General features: G+C 36.0%; 1 protein-coding gene across 20 annotated transcripts in view; it reads right to left on the bottom strand.

Annotated features, from left to right (window-relative positions):
• NRXN1 (neurexin 1) overlaps window positions 1–17,826 on the bottom strand; it is a 1,142,850-nt gene that overhangs the window by 549,388 nt on the left and 575,636 nt on the right. For 11 of the 20 annotated variants that reach the window (XM_086701122.1, XM_086701131.1, XM_086701126.1 and 8 more), the window contains 2 exons: window positions 12,482–12,655; window positions 6,089–6,208 (listed from right to left, as the gene is read on the bottom strand). In XM_086701122.1, coding sequence (XP_086557248.1) covers window positions 6,089–6,208; window positions 12,482–12,655 — 294 coding nt within the window. Of the gene's footprint in view, window positions 1–6,088; window positions 6,209–7,129; window positions 7,157–12,481; window positions 12,656–17,826 lie in introns of all 20 variants that reach the window. The other 9 variants (XM_086701118.1, XM_086701120.1, XM_086701129.1 and 6 more) reach the window with 1 other exon arrangement.

The raw sequence follows: 17,826 nt of genomic DNA, 5'->3' as shown, positions 1-17,826 counted from the left end.
GAATTCACCATCATTAATCTTCATTTTGTTCAAAGGGTTTTCAGTGCATCAGTTCTGGGGAGGTAAAAACCATTTTAAAAAAGTAAATCTAAACCTCAAGTTTCAAAAATGCATACCTCAGATTCAGACAGTCTCCCTACCCTATCCTGGACCCTGCATGTGCTGTGTTGCCCTAGCTGGAAAGAAAAGTGAGAAACCTGAGCACAATACACTCCAAGAGAATGAGAAAATTATTCAGATACAGACCCTAGTCATAGAGCTCTTCGAAATTTCATGTAGTGGAAGTTGCAACCACTGTAATCCCTTAAGGATAGTTAACCACGGTGACTGGTGAACCTTCTTTCAATGGAGCCCTAGTCTAGTTGGCCTCTGGTGGGATATCACAGTATTAGCCCAGTAATGCAAACATCAAAGACCACCTCTATATTTATATAACCCAGCACTGATGAGCAATGACATCAGAGCCAAGGGAAAGTCTACCCAGTCAGAACACGAAGTGAGCCAGAAAAATTACAGAGCACCAGCAGTAGGAAAAATTCACCTGGGCCTTCCTTCTTGACTTCTGGTGTAAAACTGACACCATTTACAAAAAGCAAAGAGCTATTCAGAGTCATGAATCATTTACCTGCTCAACAATACAGGGTACTAATCTGGATCATTCAAATACAATAATGTTCTATACCACTGTTTTGGGGGTTTTCTCCCCACTTGATTTTCTTATGCAGATAAAGCTTAAAAATGTCATTTCACTGCTCAATTGTAATACGAAAAGACCAATGTCTTTTAGGTATTTACTTTATGATGTCTATTGCCAACAAGAACAAAGATACATTTATATAACATAGAAGACAATATTTCTATTTTAAAGTACGTTTCTCTGTCATATATGATGCTTTCCTTTCTGTTTTTTATTGCATTTTCTGATCAGCGTGAACAATATCTTAATTCTTTTGGTTTAATCTAAGGTAAGTCTGATCCTGTTTCCCCATAGATAATTTTTCTATGGCATTATCTGTAAATACTGCTTATGCATTGCTTTAAACAACTTAAAGGATGCCATGTAGAAATGCTTGAATGATCCAAGGTCAGTAAGATTCACCATACAGTGAGGATCTGGTTGTGGACAGAGCTAACTGCTAAATTTTATTCATCCCTAAATGGTACTGGCAACAAATCAGCTCACAGCTTAATACTACTGGCAGCTCTAAATGGGACAGAAACAATGTGACTTTGATCCAGCTATTTTTATATGTGTTATGATTCACTTCCAGTAGATATGATATTGATGCTCAAATACTGGATATTGGATTCTCTTGACAAACAACAAAAAAAGTGAGAAACAAAGCTGAAGGTATTTTTAAATGTCATGGTAACAAGTCACAGTCAAATCTAGTTTCAGTGAACATTTCTAATTCTCATACAAAAGATATAATAAATTCCTATCAGAAAGATTTTCTTCTGGCAAATTTAGAATTCTGAAAATAGTCTTCTAATGGCAGAGACCATACCCTCCTAGCACCAAAATAATAGCACTATGATGTATTATTCCCTTATGGTAACAGACACCATTGAAGCTGAAGTGTAATTTAGCACACAATTCTGCACTAATGTAATGTGACAATGTTATTATGTTCACTATTTTCCATGTGATCATAGCCATATTCATCTTCCCCAGTCTGACATTAAATTAGCTAATAAAGTTATATTCTATTCTGCACCACAGGGTGAAAGCAGTGAAAGGATTACTGTATAGCATAAGGGTTTGATGGTGGTATGTATGTGTGTGTGTGTGTGTGTGTGTGTGTGTGTGTGTGTTTGTGCACAAGCATGAATAGGTGATATGTTGGTTCTATATAGTGACTGTAATGTAAACTCCTGGCAGAGACCTGGCACATAGCAGGCACTCAGTAAGTGGTTACATGGAAGAAAAAGTTGACAAAAAGCTACAATATATGGTACATTAGAAAAATGGTTACTCTAAGATTTCAGAATAGGGGAAAGCTAAGGCTCAGATAGGAGGACTATCAAAGTTTCCATGGGATGAAACAGTTAAGTAGAGATTGAAAATGAAATTATATTTCTTCGAGCAGATATATAGTAAAAGGAATTCATTCCAGGTGGAATGAGAGCATTCCCCAGGAGGATAAATTAGCATAAGCAATGGTGAGGAAATTGGGAAAGTGTAATGTTGTTCAGAAAGCCATAAGTAAGTTAATTGGCAGTAACATGCCATATGGACAAGGTTCTGCAATAGATAAGGATGAAAATGAAAGCTAGGGTCAGACCACAGAGGTTCATGAACTCCAACTCCAAACTGATGAATTTGGAGAGTATTGTTAACTACTGAGTATATGTTGGAAATCTTCATGCAAGATTCATGCATCTAGTCAACACAGATTTAGTAAGTTGCCATTGTTACCAATTATATGCATTATGATGTATAAAACACTGGGCTTATGAGTGGAAAAAAAAAAGAATATTGCCTGGGAAAAGCACGTGGTCTTACAATATAGTCTTACAGGGAGATAAGACCAAACCTAAATAATATAAGGCCAGAAAGTGATGGCTGATAAAATACCATCAACAAAGCACTACAGCAGTCAGAGGAGGAAAAATATTGCCTCTGATTAGGAAAATCAGGAAGAGCTGGTGATATTAAACTAGGGAGAATAGGAATAAAGAACAAAATTAATAAGGAAGCATAGGATGGATTGGAAGAGAAAGGGATAAGAAATGGGAAACTTAACCAGAAAATTACTACAAAAAGCCAAAAAATATAGTATTGATATGGAAGAATCAGGTTGAGCCCACTACACTACACTACCCTACACATGTACACATAGCAATTACTTTTCTCAATGAGTAGGTCATTTGTGTGGCAATCTTCCAGGGGAAAAAAAGGGTTTCACAAACATATATTTCTTTCAAAGTAGCCTTTGGCATCACTTTGCATAAGTGCCTCTTTTTTGAAAGATTCCTTTAAGTTCATTAATTAGTACGATTTACCCAAGATTATACTTACAAGCTAAAAAGTATTCCCATCTTTCCATTGTTAATTATATCTCCAGGCTAACATAAATAAAATTTTCTAATTACTTTAACCCATTCTATGAAATTTATCAGAGAGATGATAGTCAGAAGGTCTATTTTGGACACAGTGTGTCTTATTTGTGTTCTTTCCCCCTTTTAAAAGCTTTATTTCTATTTTCCTTTTTTTGTTGTTTTTGTTTGGTTGGTTTTCTGTGGAGTTGAAGGCTGCTGTCACAGAATTTATGGATAAATACATAAACTACAGATGGAAATTTCTTTAAGAAATGAAATGTCCTAAATAGCTTTATTTAAAAAAAAAAATCAAACTATACAGGAAAGGAGTTTGTTAAAATCCCGGGAATTACATTAATTCTGTTTGTGTAACTCACAGAAAAACAGGGAGATGCAGAAATAATGTTCATTTTGATGAACATAATCATTGAAGAAAATATGGCATGCTACTCTTATTGCCCTATCAATTGCATGTCTTCAAAGTACTTAAAAAAAAAAGACAAGAGGCCCCAAATGGAGTCGTTTATGCTAAACCCCACATTCCCAAACCAAGATTTAATTTAATTACAGTTTCAGCCATCCCAGAAACCGAATCTTAATTCAGTCAATCAGGACTATCCTGATCATTAATATTTAGGTAATCTGCTTCATAGATCCCTGTCATTCCCTAAAGAAAGGTAACTTTTCAATAACCAACATGCTTTTTTTTTTCTTTTTTGCCAGTATTACTTCCTTGTCCCTGCTCTCTTCTGCCCACAATTCTTTCATTTTATACAGATCCTTGGAGCTCCTTTCTATCTTCTAGATTGGATGCTGCCCAATTTGAATCTATTTTTCCTTAAATAAACTCTTAAATTTTTTAGGATGCTTCAGTTTACCTTTTAATAAAGGTAATGGTGACTGATGTTCCCTCTACAAATTAAAGTTGATATGCAAATAAGATTTTCTTTTAAATGTTGATTTATACGTACATATCCTCACCACCAAAACTCCATGCACAAACCAGGAAAGCATTTCACATTTCCAAAAATCCCATTAAGAGGTAATGATTTAATCAAAATGTATGTATTCTGAGAGCCCTCCAAAGTCATTTTAATGCTGATCTGTGCAAGAGGCATATCAGGAGACACATTTATTGAATGACATTTACCTTATTTACAAGAAAATAACAAATAGCCTTATCATTATCATCACCACTACTATCACTCAAGAGCAGCATTCAAATAATTTTCTGTAAAATGATGTGAAGACAGCATGATACTTAGGGTAGGATCTTCATGTTCTGTTAGGAAATGTCTAGCAAATACATAGAGAAAATTATATTCTTCAAATTTAACTGGTATATGAGAATACACAATCTGACACAACCAAATGGCAACTATTTTGTAAAACATGGAAACTAGATTAAGTTTGGCAGAGAAAGTTCTTTAGCAAAATGAAAAACATTTTTATGCAATAAAAGCTATCTCAGCTACCACATGTAGTCATACATCTGTCAGGATCATATTCAGGATTAAAGATTTACCATAATAAAATCATAACAAATTATCAGTCTTCGGGTTGTCCTTGAAAATAAGTTTACGTTATCTTCTATGGGGCAGGAGCAAATGCAGGAAGCTATAATTCTGCACACATATGTACATATATTTATCAAAAGTATATAAAAGTTTTATATTTGCTTTGCTTTAGGTACATATAAGTACATAAATTATTCATTGAGTCTTCATTTAAGGTCGTTTATAGGACTCCAAATATGGTTATTTTGTGTGTGTGTGTATGTGTGTGTGTGTGTGTGTGTGTGTGTGTGTGTGTGCAAATGTATGATGGATACATGTTCATTGCTTCAAGTCTGGTGTAATTTATGGAAGATGTCACTGGTAGGATGGAGACAAAATACTTCCCTATCTATGCTGGTGTGATATTTACACTTCTCTTCCAAGTACTATTTTGCTTTGTAATAATTGTTTATTATTCCTATACTTAACTTCTGAATAGAAAATCTGAAAATAGCTGCTGAGTTGTACCATATCACTAAACTCAGTTTCAGGGAATATTTTAGTTTGACCTCATCTTCAATATTGCAATACATATGTGTACTGACATAAACAGAGTTTCAAATAGAGAAAGATCAAAGGCAAAAACTCCAGTCTTTAAATCCATACCCAAGCCCAGCCTTTGCCTACAAGCCCAAATCTTCAATCATTGCATCCCCCATCCCATCATCCTAGAGCTTTTTCTTAACTGTCGCTTTTATGATATAAATCATTCATTCTATTTTGCAAGCAGGAGGCTTTGTCAGAAAAGTTTTCTCAGTATAGTGAAATTTATTGTTTTGTAGAAAATGCTTTTTATCATTTTGATGAAGTGCTGTAAGGCACAATCTAATTGAGAATTAAGAAACAGGACTTCATCCTATATACCAGTTAATTCAGTCTTAAAATTCTCACTGAAGTCAAACCATTAGATATTCCATGATATCATGTGAATGCTGTGTTTCTTAGTCATGCTATAAACAATATAATTGTGAGACTAAAGGAAAAAAAATCCACAGGTGCTTAAAGTATAAGAGAGACGACCTGAAGGACAATGTTTAAACATACTGTTTTTAAAATAAAAGGCAGATATTACTTTAAGAAAGATATAGAAAGAGAAACATAATGAGATGTGTCACCTTTCATGAAAATTACAGCCCTCAACATATAATCTTCTGGAATTAAAGATTATTTAATATAAAGCAGTAAGGAGTCTCTTTCAAAAACTAGAGGAGGATTGTCATATGTAGGAAATGAAAAAAAAAAGATTTTTGACAAGGTGACCATTGGCAATTAAAAAACATTACAGTAAACGCTTACAAACTAAAGGCTCACCAGCATCACAGCATTTAGCTAAAGGCATCCTTGATTAATACTTTATTTTTTTCAAAAATGCCCTTTCTGTAAAACCAACTGCTTCTCATTATGACAGTTTGACTTACACATAATATAAAGACTCGCAGTAACTGGAAGCAATGATGACTATCTGAGTCCGTACTCAGAGGGGTACTTACGGTCATTGCAGAGTGGACCACTGAAGGAAGTCATACTACAGTCACAGCTGAAGCCATCCCATTGCTGCAAGCACACACCTTGATTGGAACAGGAGTCCTCTTGGCAGGTTGTGCTGGGTCCTGCAAAAATAATCCAAAAGAAACTTGGGTTCTTTAAAAAAATCCACAAATGTTTTATACATGAGCTAGGTCACATATAGTAGTTGCCAACACCTCAAATTACATGACCAAACCAGTTTTGAAAGTTCTAGTTCACACACCTGAATTAGGAACAGAGAAGCTGTAATATGAAGGTTTTCTGAAGTTTCAAATATAGAACAAAATACATTATAATAGTAACCTAAACCAACAAATAGTAAAAGCAAGCACATAGCTTCTAGTATGATCATGGTCGCAAGTAATCTCATTCCATCATCAGTAATTCTCTATCACCATTTGTATTTTAGAAAAATGCATGGATCTCCTTAACTTCTGACCAATGAATAGAGACACCATGAGAAATGGAGATTAGAGCTTTATGAAATTGAGGTAAAGATTGGCAAAATAACTGAAGAGAGTTATGCAAAAATGCCCTAGAAGCTTCCAGAAGTTTCCCTGCACAAGCTATGGATAAAGTTATGGTTGTTGGGTGTTTTGGACAGGTATGTTGGCAAGTATCAATTCACATGCTTTAACAATTTCATGCAGTTAAACATAAAATGAAAAAAGTCTGTAGAAATGACATGCCCCCATTTAACGTGCAAGTAAAAAGAATTCTAGGCTATTTCTAAAGAATCATAACTAGAACACTGGAAAACAAAGAACTAAAAAAAAGATGATCAAAGCACTAGAGGCAATCACTATACAAACATATTCAAGACTGAAAGCCTTTATGCAGACTATGCTACAAGATGATGCTTCTTGCACAATGTTCAAGAAGGGGAGAAATTAAATCTGAACCCAAACAACAGTCACTGAAAGATGTAAAGAAAATGTCATTTTGGGGTTTCCACCGTGTATTGCGGGGTTTCAGTCTTGTTTTTTACACACAGGGCTATCTACCTTGCAAGTCAGCTTTCATCAATGCAACTTTGTCAGCAAAATAAAAAAAAAAGCAAAATATATTAAATGTTAGTAAGCAATACCAAAATGGGGCAAACACAGAACGTTCAGATTCAAAAAGCATGCTGCTATAAAGGGGGAGAAAAAATGCTATGTAGAGCAAACAAATTAATACTAACAGCCATAAATCTTAAGAGAAGCCAAAAATGAGAAAGCAGTAATTTATTAGAATTTTACTGTATATGTATATATAATGGTTAGTTGAGCTGATGACATGTAATGAAAGAAATTAAAAGAGCTTCTGTATTTTTTTCCTCTCTTGGATAGATATGAATGCATTACCAAAGGAATTGCATTGCTTATTTGGAAAATGTGGCACCATTTGTCATGCGCATATACAGTGTAGACTATGGTCATTAGCAGACCAATGATCCCTTTCCATTTCTTTTTCCCCTCTGCATCTTTTTATCTTGCAATTGCAATTAAGGCTTAAGACTGTAATGCCAGCCATTCATTGCCAACAGCTGGACTTCAGAGTGACACCAAACTATCAAAATGTACTATATATATATTATTTGGGTGGCTGAGAGAACTAAGGGATAGAAAAAGCAAACTGCAGTCTAATTCCTCTTACAAAAAATCCCTTTACAAGATTTCAGTGTTCTTACCAGGCTGGGCATATACTACTTAAGGATCTCAGAGTTATGTCAGTATTTTCTCCATCTTCATAATTCCCTTCAACTCTTCTAAACTGCTCTGGGAATATTTATTACAATAGAACCCCACTAATAGGGACTGTCTTAGTGAATGGTCAAAACAGAATGCAGTCAATCTAAACAGCTTTAGAGTAGAAAACTAAAGATGTTTTCTAGTAAACACTATTTTAGAGGTTTTATGAAAATATGGAAATGATACCAGGCCAATTAACACTGAAAGCCTTTGAGGTAACTGCTTTAGTGAATAAATGAGAATTACCTGTAATTAGCCTTTGTGTAAATTGACATTTTCATAAAATGTCTTTCTAAACATGCTCGTTCCAAAGTACTTCGGTTATAATTTTCTCAGTATTCTTCATAGAAAGTTATTGAATTTAGCTTAACCTATGTGAATGTTCACAAATTAAGAAACCATAACACTGTAAGAACTAATTATATAACAACAACAATAGGTATACTAATAGTAATAAAACTAATAGATTTTATCAATAATAATAATAATATTATTATTATTATTATTATTATTATTATTAATTTCTCAGACCTGGAAGCCCTGAACAGATGTAATAGTTTTTATCACTTAGTTCATCAAAGAACTAAGAACCACTAAATTGCTTAGTTTTTGTTGTTTTTCCAATCTATGAGAGGTAAGTGGTCTAATGATCTTTATCCCATGGAGTTAGAGACTGAAGGTAATTATTGTTTGTTTAAAACAAACAGGGGTTCCTGGGTGGCTCAGTTGGTTGAGTGTCCAACTTCAGCTCAGATAACAATCTCACGGTTCATGAGTTCAAGCTCTGCATCGGGCTCGCTGTTCTCAGCACAGAGTCTGCTTTGGATCCTATGTCCTCCTCACTCTCTGCCCCTACCCCACTTGTGTACACTCTCTCTCTCTTTCAAAAAAATTAACATTAGGAAAAAAACAACAACAACTCTTAAAGCAATACTCCTTCTCACATTCCCTCCTGGGATAAGCCTGGGAGCAGGGAGTGGTGCTGGCCCACTGCGGGTCAGGTGCTGTTTCATTAATTCATAGCAGCTCCCTGACTTGCCCAGCACAAGGTAAGAGCAGCAATAGGAACTGATGATGAGCTAGATTATTGTGTTCACTTTTGCTCTTGTAAAAATCATCAGAAATACAATTGCAAAATAATACCAAATTCTAAAAATGGTAAAACTGCACTCCTAAAAATGAATCTGCCCATATTGTGGAGCTGCAACTCAGCGTACCTGCCAAACTTTATGTGCGCAGAGAGACATGCTTTATTATTCTTATTTTTCATTATCACAACCGTCTTTTTTTTTTTTTTAATGTTCATTTATTTTTGAGAGAGAGACAGAGTATGAGCAGGGGAGGAACAGAGAGAGAGGGAGACACAGAATCCAAAGCAGGCTCCAGGCTCTGAGCTGTCAGCACAGAGCCCCATATGGGGCTGGAACTCATGGACCAGACCACGAGACCATGACCTGAGCCAAAGTCGGACTCAACTGACTGAGCCACCCAGGCACCCCACAACAGTCTTTTTATACTCAGGTCTTATAAAAGAATGCATGCCTCTGTATGACAAGACATATTTTTCAAAATACTCACCTTCTAGAATAATATTTAAATATGGACAGGCATTTACACAAGACAAAGCCCTGAATTTATTTTTTCCTTGAGTTATGTAATGTTCCTTTTATTTTGTCACTGTATAAAATTGGGAACAAACCACAAGGACATGTGTATTAAGTGGTTAAGTAAAAGGATATGTCTGAAAAGGAAGAGAAGTGAAGGTAAAACTAAAATCTCTGGAAACCAAAGAAACAAGAGACGAAAGTGTTTTGATGCCTGGACTTTCAAGTATGGCAAACTTGAGCTCAAAGCTTCCATCAACCATGAACGAGCTGTGTGATCTTAAGGTCACCTTACGTCTGTGAGGCTCAATTTACTCATCTAAAAAACGTCAGTACTACCTAATTTACACAGTTTTAAGGATGCAATGAAATAGCAGATGTAAACTTACTGTCACTAGTGCCAAGTCAATGGTAGCTTTAATAAGTAAGTATTTCTGTAGCTTATAACAGTTCTGGGGCTGAATTTAGATGCTATGCAAAGAGTGTCTGAATTAAAAAAATTTTTTTCACTGACTTTACGTACGAAAGTTATCTTACCTTAGTTTTAGTACTGAGCTTATCTGAGCCTGATTATTGGTGGGTTACCAGTCTCTATTTTCTCTTAGGTAGGTAGGAAAGTGCCACCTAGCAGTAGTTTTTAAAGTTTGGTCCTTGGAACAACAGCATCAGCATCATTTTAGCAACAGGTTAGAAATGTAAATTCTAGGATCCTGATGAATCAGCAATCTTGGGGGTAATGTTCTGGAATTTGTGTTTTAACAATTCTCCAGGTGCTTCTGATACTGGCTAAAGTTTGAGAAACATTCATCTAAAGGGACTTGGAAAAGGCAAGCTTCCTCCCCCAGCCAGTGTGCTATATAAATAAAAGCAGCTATGACCCAATGAAATTAGTTAAAAATGGAAGGCAGCAAGTGGTTATTAGGAAAGACCAATAACTTTTTATATGAAAGGGACTTAGAGATTTGTGGGTCTTGTCAGGTAGGAATGATGGAAAATCTTCAAAGATATTTGGTTATTCACAAATTTATACCACTTCTATTAATATGAAAGTTCAGTGATTCCAGTGTGATTTGGATTTAAAGTTCTATAACACAACTATCTTTACAGAGGTAATTCATCAAGCATCTAGAATTTGATCACTATTTCTAAAAATATATGTATATCATCAATTACACATATGACAGGTTTATCTAAGATTATTCCTAGGAACTTCATAGGATAGAAACAATCATAAATTAAAAGTTCTTAATCTTGGTGTTGGAATGAAAAAAATCAGGGAAGTGTTAAGGTAGAAAGGCAAGGGCATGGTAGCATTCAAAGAATAAAGAAAAAGGGGATAAAAAGAGGGTAAGAATTATTAAAGCTCAGATTATAAGCATCACATATAAGGTAAGTAAGGAACCAATGTCATAATCTACTAAATGATTTCAAATGTTCAAATAGTACTCTGCTTATTAGATTATGTTAAGAAATAAAACCAAGTATCATTTCCACAAATATCTTTTCTCAGTCCACCTTTCCTCTCATTAGTTATCCCTTATACCAACCCACTCATATCATGTATGTGTCAGTGGTAGGGGGGTCATATGTGTGTGTTTGGATTTCTATCTTGTGGGTGTTTAGCTGTGAACGTGTCTGTCTGCTCCCAACATCTCTTTGTAGGTGAGAAGTCACTTGCCAAGCAACTTTGTAAAAAGGCCTATTTTTGGAAAAAAAAATATTTTCAGGAGTTTGTAGTACTTTTTTTTTAATGTATATATTCTCACTGATTAGATCACCTCCAAGAATCAAAGTTATGACCTACATACATGTATCTACCCACTAGAAAGAATTTATTCACTTAACAATCTTGCTTCCTTTGGTAAATGGAGAAAACACAGTTCCCTTTGTTTTACAAGACCGTGTAACACCAAAATTTGAAATAAAAAAAAATAAATATAGCAATAACATTAACGAAAATTTCAGTGAAGTCTTCTATTAAATAACATTATCTTCCAGAAGGATTAAAACACAGTTTGAATTTCACCTGACTTTTCAGGGAAATATATACAGCAGAGAGAAAAAAGTGTATTTAAAAAAAATCTCCATGTACTTAGGTAATTGCTAAATCTAATGGCATTATTTTGGCCGAGAAGAATGATTCATAATCTGGGGGATAGGAATTCACATGTCTTTCTTTGCCTCTTCCATATGAAATTTCCTTATGAATCTAAAATTTTCAAAATAGCCCAAACTGTTTTCAACATTAAAGGAGAACCAGCAATACATTCAGAGCCCCCAAATTCGGGATAATGTGATTAAATTACATTTATGGAGGGAGAATTGGCTCACATAATCTGAGGTGTTGAAGTGAAAATTATCTAAAATGAAAGTAGCGATCTAAAAGTACTCCCACAGATCTTCATCTGATAGAGAGCACAGAAAAACAGAAAGATACTTGAGCACATTTCTCAAGTATGGAATATTAGTCCTGGGTAATAGAAGAAAACAATTTTTGCTAAAACAAACTGATGATATACAGCAGAAACTCTTGCTACCAGGTAGATACAAATCAAATAGTGATTTGACAATGGGTATCTGAACTTTATAGTCTTGTAGCTTGCTGAATGTAGATTTGAAAAAAAAAGGCAGTCTCAAGTTGATTGACACTCGCTGCAGTAAATACATATGTTTTAGTCTAAACAGGGTAACTATTTAATGTCTTTAAAGCAGGCATTGCAAAAATGATTAACCCACCAATTAGGCAAACTATAAAATTCACAGGAGCAGAAAATAACAAGATCCATGCACGGAGCTCCCATCTTACATAAGGCATTAACGTAGGTTTGCAAACAGCCCAGAAAATTTAGGATTTATGGGCTGAAAAGTGAAAAACACAAATAAGGATTTCTAAGCCCTAAGGGGTGGGGGGGAGGGGGTTGAACAGTTGGCAGAAATAAATTTTGCTGCCTAGAGAGAATTGTTCTTATTTACGGTTGGAATTAGAATTACTTAGAATTTCATAACAAAGATCTAGTACCTTCACATCCTCTCTCAATCTGTCCATTGCAGAAAAGAGCATCTGAGATGAGGTCTGGAAGTCGTCCATTTAAATCAACTGAGGCCAGGCAGCCTTGAAAACCCTCCTTGGCATGGACGAGTTTCGGCAAAGATTTGTAGGTTTCTTTAGCCACTCCTCCTATATATAAGTCACCTGTGGGAAAAGCAAAGTTTTGGTCACAAAAGTAACTTGTCATTGTTTTAAACATATAGGAGGATAGGAAAAAAAAATAGCTTGGTTTATTCTTCATTGAATTAATAAAAAAGTCAATTATAATTAGATATTTTCCTAAAAGTATGCAACAATAGAAGCGCTTGAGTAACATACCAGCATTCAAAGATAGTTCTCCACAGAGAATTGAATGAGCTCAATACAGTATGGCCAAGTGGAAGGAATATGGGCCATCGGGTTGCATATTCTTGTACTAAAATCCAAGCCTGGTTATTTACCAAGCCTGGTTATTCTGCAACTTTTAATGTTTGTTTGTTTGTTTGTTTTAGTTTTTGTTTGTAGTTTCTCTGATCATTAGAAACCCCATTTCTAAAATAGAAATGATAAAAATCTGTCCTATAGGTTTTCATGAGAATTAACTGAGATAAAATATAGAAAGTATCCACCAGAGTAAAAATATGAACTAGACACTAAGTCAACCTTCTGCTTAGAGAACTCTGGGTCTTTATGTTAATCAGAAGTTCAACAAATTCTCTTCAGTGTCTACAATTACCTCCTCCACTAGAATTGCCCATTATCGTACTTGCACCTATCACATTCACTAACTGACTCCCATTAAGAGTCTGCTTACATCCTTTTTCAGGTACGTTTTATTTTTTTAACGTTTATTTATTTTGGAGACAGAGAGAGACAGAGCATGAACAGGGGAGGGGCAGAGAGAGAGGGAGACACAGAAGCTGAAACAGGCTCCAGGTTCTGAGCTGTCAGCACAGAGCCCGACATGGGGCTCAAACTCACGGACCGTGAGATCATGACCTGAGCCAAAGTCAAACGCTTAACCGACTGAGCCACCCAGGCGCCCCAGGTATTTCTTATTTAGGTGAAGTTATATCACTTTGAATTCTTTATGATGCTCTGGGAACCACTAACAATTTATCAATTTTTTTAAATTTTATTGAAGTTTCTAATGGAACACTTCGCTCTGCTAGTATCATGTCTCTAGGTTTGATATTTCCCTGTTTTATGGGCAAGAGAGATTACAATCCATGTTTGACTGCTTCATTTCCTATCAAAGATTATCTACCATATCTGTATGGCATTGAGTAGATGTAATTCACTGACTTTAATAAACACTTAGTCAATGTAGAAGACAAGGAGGGTGACCCCAAAATTCCATGAGATATATTCCTGTTTAAAAGTTCTACTAACATACTCTATTGAGCTATTTATTTTTCTGACTTTTCATTATCAGTTGGGTTTTCTCTCTCAGATTAACCAACCTTTCAGGCCACCTGATACCTTTTCCCCAATGTAACACAAAACTCCTATATTCCTAATGTTTATCTGGGTCCCTCTGTGTTGTCTTCATGGGACTTGGAATAAAGGAGAACACGTGGATACTCATGCTGTTTGTTGAGTCATGAGTCCTTGTTCTCTGACCCAAAAGTCTTCTGTCTTCTGCCAGCATCCATGAAACAGTAATAAGTTAACCTATTAGATTGTAAGTAGGCTGAAATCAAACCACAGATATAAGAGTCCTGAATTGTACTGATGAGTGAATTGAGCTTGCTTAAAGTCATTTTGCCATAGAAACTGAGGACTTAGGTCCCTGATCTATTAACTAAAGCTCTAAGTATTATACTGGGATGCCACTGATCCTGCATGAGATGTACTGAAGGTACTGGATGTGTTAACTTCCCCTACATCTTGAACAAAATAAAACATCCATTGACTACTAACTATATTCTTAATATTAAAGGATAGTATGGGTTTCATCTGAGATGGGATGCTATTTTTGAAACGACTTATTTTTTTCTCCATATTTCCTTTTTCTCCAGTCTTTGCTCTCACTTAAATTTAAAGCCATTGTGTTTTAGTTATCTCAGAGAAAGGAAAAGAATCAGAAACCAAAGATATCAAATTATCTTCCTGCATTTCTGCAAATTACCTTTTTGCATAAGTCAAGACTCTTAAAAGAATGAAATAGAATATATAGCCAACTACAAGAGAAGAATAAAGCTTTCCTACCTCTCATGTAAACACACAGGAGAGAAAACTAGAGAAGAAATGTGCACACAGTCAATGAATACCAAAAAGAGGACACAGTGCTCTAATTTGAGGGCTGAGCTCCAGTGGAGGTAAAAACTTCAGGTAAATTTACCGAATTATATTGATTTGTGTGTAGTTCCATAAGAGAACCGAGAAGTAAAAGTGGAATTTTTGGGAAAAACATAACTGCATGGTAGATTTAGACATGCTAAGAACTTAGGCAGCCTCACAGAATTTACCATATTTCAACTGTGGTATGGGAGCGACACAATTCCCAGAGTTTCATAGAAGTAAACAGAAAAAGACTGACATTACTTGGTCATGCACACAAGAATGAAGATGCTGGCAATTCAGTGGACATCCGAGCTATAAGTATACAATACCCAAGACCAGCTCCTGTGTAATCTCTATCTCCCAAAAGATCAACAGTGGAAGTCCCCCACCCAAATAATTTAGAACTAATCTCAGGGAAGTAAGGGGGAAAATTGCCTGAGATTACATTTTCACTAACTCAAAGGATCAGAACTCAAACTGGAAACCAAGGTGAGTTATAGAAAAATAGAGAGTTACTTTTCATACACATCTGAAATTCTGAGGAGAGATTTAAACTGTTACATGTCAAATATCAATGCAAGGACATGCTCCCTATGTTCATTTGTTGAACTAAATTTGTTAGAACATTTCAGCTCTCCTCCAGGCCTATTGAATGCAGTGTTCGAGAACAGAGGGAATAGTTAGATGAAGATTTCTTAGCATTGCTGCAGGCCTTTTGGAAGTAGAATTTACACTGAAAGTTATGTATAAGACACTACATGTTTGCTAACCTACCTTCCTCTTTCTGATGGCACCCTCCTGGAAGGGACAGACTGTGTCTCTATTTGTTTTACATTCTCCCAAAGTGGCCTACAAGCACAGTGGACACTCGACACATATTGTCAGCCATCTGATGGACTGAGGTCATAGTGGAAAAGAATCAAGAAAGAAAGAATGCTAAGGCAACACATGGAGAGAGAGCTAATTCTAAAATGCACTTACTTCCTTTCCCCGCTTCCTGCCACCTTCCTATTTTTTTTTCTGTTGGCAAACATATGTGCCTGAACAACTTTTCAGAGATTACTGCAGAGAAGTAGAAATCTTCCCCTTGTGTTATTAAAGAGCAGAAAGTATCGATTCAAGCAGTGCAGGATATAAGCCTCAAACATATACTAAGGTGGATAAGTAGGGAATACATTCTCATTTTCATTACTGAAGCTGCACTTAGCACCACCACTTCATATTGTCTTTATAACCTCTTCATATAGTAGATAGTGGTCTAACATCCCCTGGTGGGTTGCCCTATGAAGAGAACAAAAGAAACCCTTAAGTGGCCTGAGCCCCATATAGCATTAACACTTCATCAAAGATGCAGCTTTTCCTTTTGATCCTTGAGGTGATGGAAGTTAAAATGACCCATTAGCATTAATGGGATCTTGCAGGCAAATTCCTGTGCACGGGAAGGAGGATATGCTTTTTAATGACCCTGTGTGTGAACAAGAGCCAGGATGGACATGTAATAAGAGTCAGGTTCATACAGACTTGAAGCCAGCCTGTTACCCCTTCTTCAAGCTATGAAGGGTTGATTTTTATTCATATCCTTTAAGTAGGCCATGCATGCAACTGACAAGCCAATGATGGAATTGGGGCATTTTTAGCAGAAGATGCTGAGAACATGTATAAAGCCCAATAACCTCAAGCATTTAGAGAGTATTTTTTCTCCAAAAAAATCTCAAACTACATTCTGTTTCTGTCTCTGTCTCTGTCTCTCAAAGGTGTTATCTATGGAATGATGTAAGGTGATATCACAAATATCCATACTCTAGTAGTTGGGCAGTAATGAGTAGGGAATAGTGCACAGTCTTTTTACTTTATCTGGCTATAAACCTTGGCTCAGCCACTTACTGGTTGTCTTAGTGAAGGCATATTAAGTTACATAACTTCCTTAAGAGTCAGATTCTTCATATGTGAAGTGGGTTAATAATGCCTATCCTGCAAAACTGTGAGGATTACAGAGAAAGTATGCAAGCACTGGGTACAGCATGCACTCAGTGCACGACAGCTACTGGTGTGACTGTTGGTATGCCTGGCAACGACACATCTATGGTGTATCTCATTCTATGTTGATTGTAGTAAGAGATACAGAATGAGAAGTCTAGGCTGTCTCCTTGTTTCTAGTATAACTAGAATGACAAGGTGTCAAATTCACGTCTTACTTTACTAGATTTGCAGTCATGTGTGTACTTGGAGTGTGCCTTGCACTGTGCTATAAGAAGCTCCAGAGGCTCCTTTGACATATTCGGTTACAAACCCAGCAGCACTGAACCTGGTTACAGAAAGAGGACAATTACTTGATAAATATCTTCTAATTTGATATAAACAGATTAAGAAATAGAAGAATTCTGTGATGTCCCAGGGCCAGGTCAAAAGAGTCAAGCTAAATGTGCCTTATACAATCAGAAAAATAAAAGGCTTTTATGGACTTGGATTGTAAGGTGGAGCATCATGGAAGAGTTTAGACCCAAAGAAAGGATAGGCTACATTACTCTGTAATAACATAAATGTTGTGCCAGGCATGGGGAACAGCACAGATAAACCATGAAGACAAATTAAATACAGCAGTCAAGAAAGCATACAAGAGTTGGCTGGAAGGCAGTAGTTTCTAAAGGGGCCATGATAAATAATGTTGACTAAGTAAAGTCAAAGTCTTCTGAGTAACACAATAGAATTTATGGCTACTGGTTTCCAAAAAGAAAAAAAAAAAGACAATGAGAAATCCAAAAATATAAGTCATGCAGGCTAGGGGACACAACAGAATTTGAAGCAGTGATAATTTGGACAAAAGAGAGGGAATTACATTTAACACTAAACAGGAGGAATCTGAGTAGGAGTGGTCCGTAGCGATATGATTATAGGAGCTGGGGTCTTAGGGAAGAGTTGCTGAGTCTGGAAGGTGCAGCTTGGGAGCCATCAACCAAAAAAGCAGGTAAATGAAGTGGTATAAGACTTTTTCTCTTCTTTTAAAACACGGAGCATACGGCAATTAGAGCAAGGACTCCAAGCTCTGCCTT

Source organism: Puma concolor, chromosome A3 (genome assembly GCF_028749965.1).
Source record: "Puma concolor isolate L17-30 chromosome A3, mPumCon1.1.hap2, whole genome shotgun sequence".
Classification (NCBI taxonomy): Eukaryota; Metazoa; Chordata; class Mammalia; order Carnivora; family Felidae; genus Puma; species Puma concolor.
Note: the sequence above shows the minus strand (reverse complement) of the source record. Positions and strands in the feature narration are given on the sequence as shown.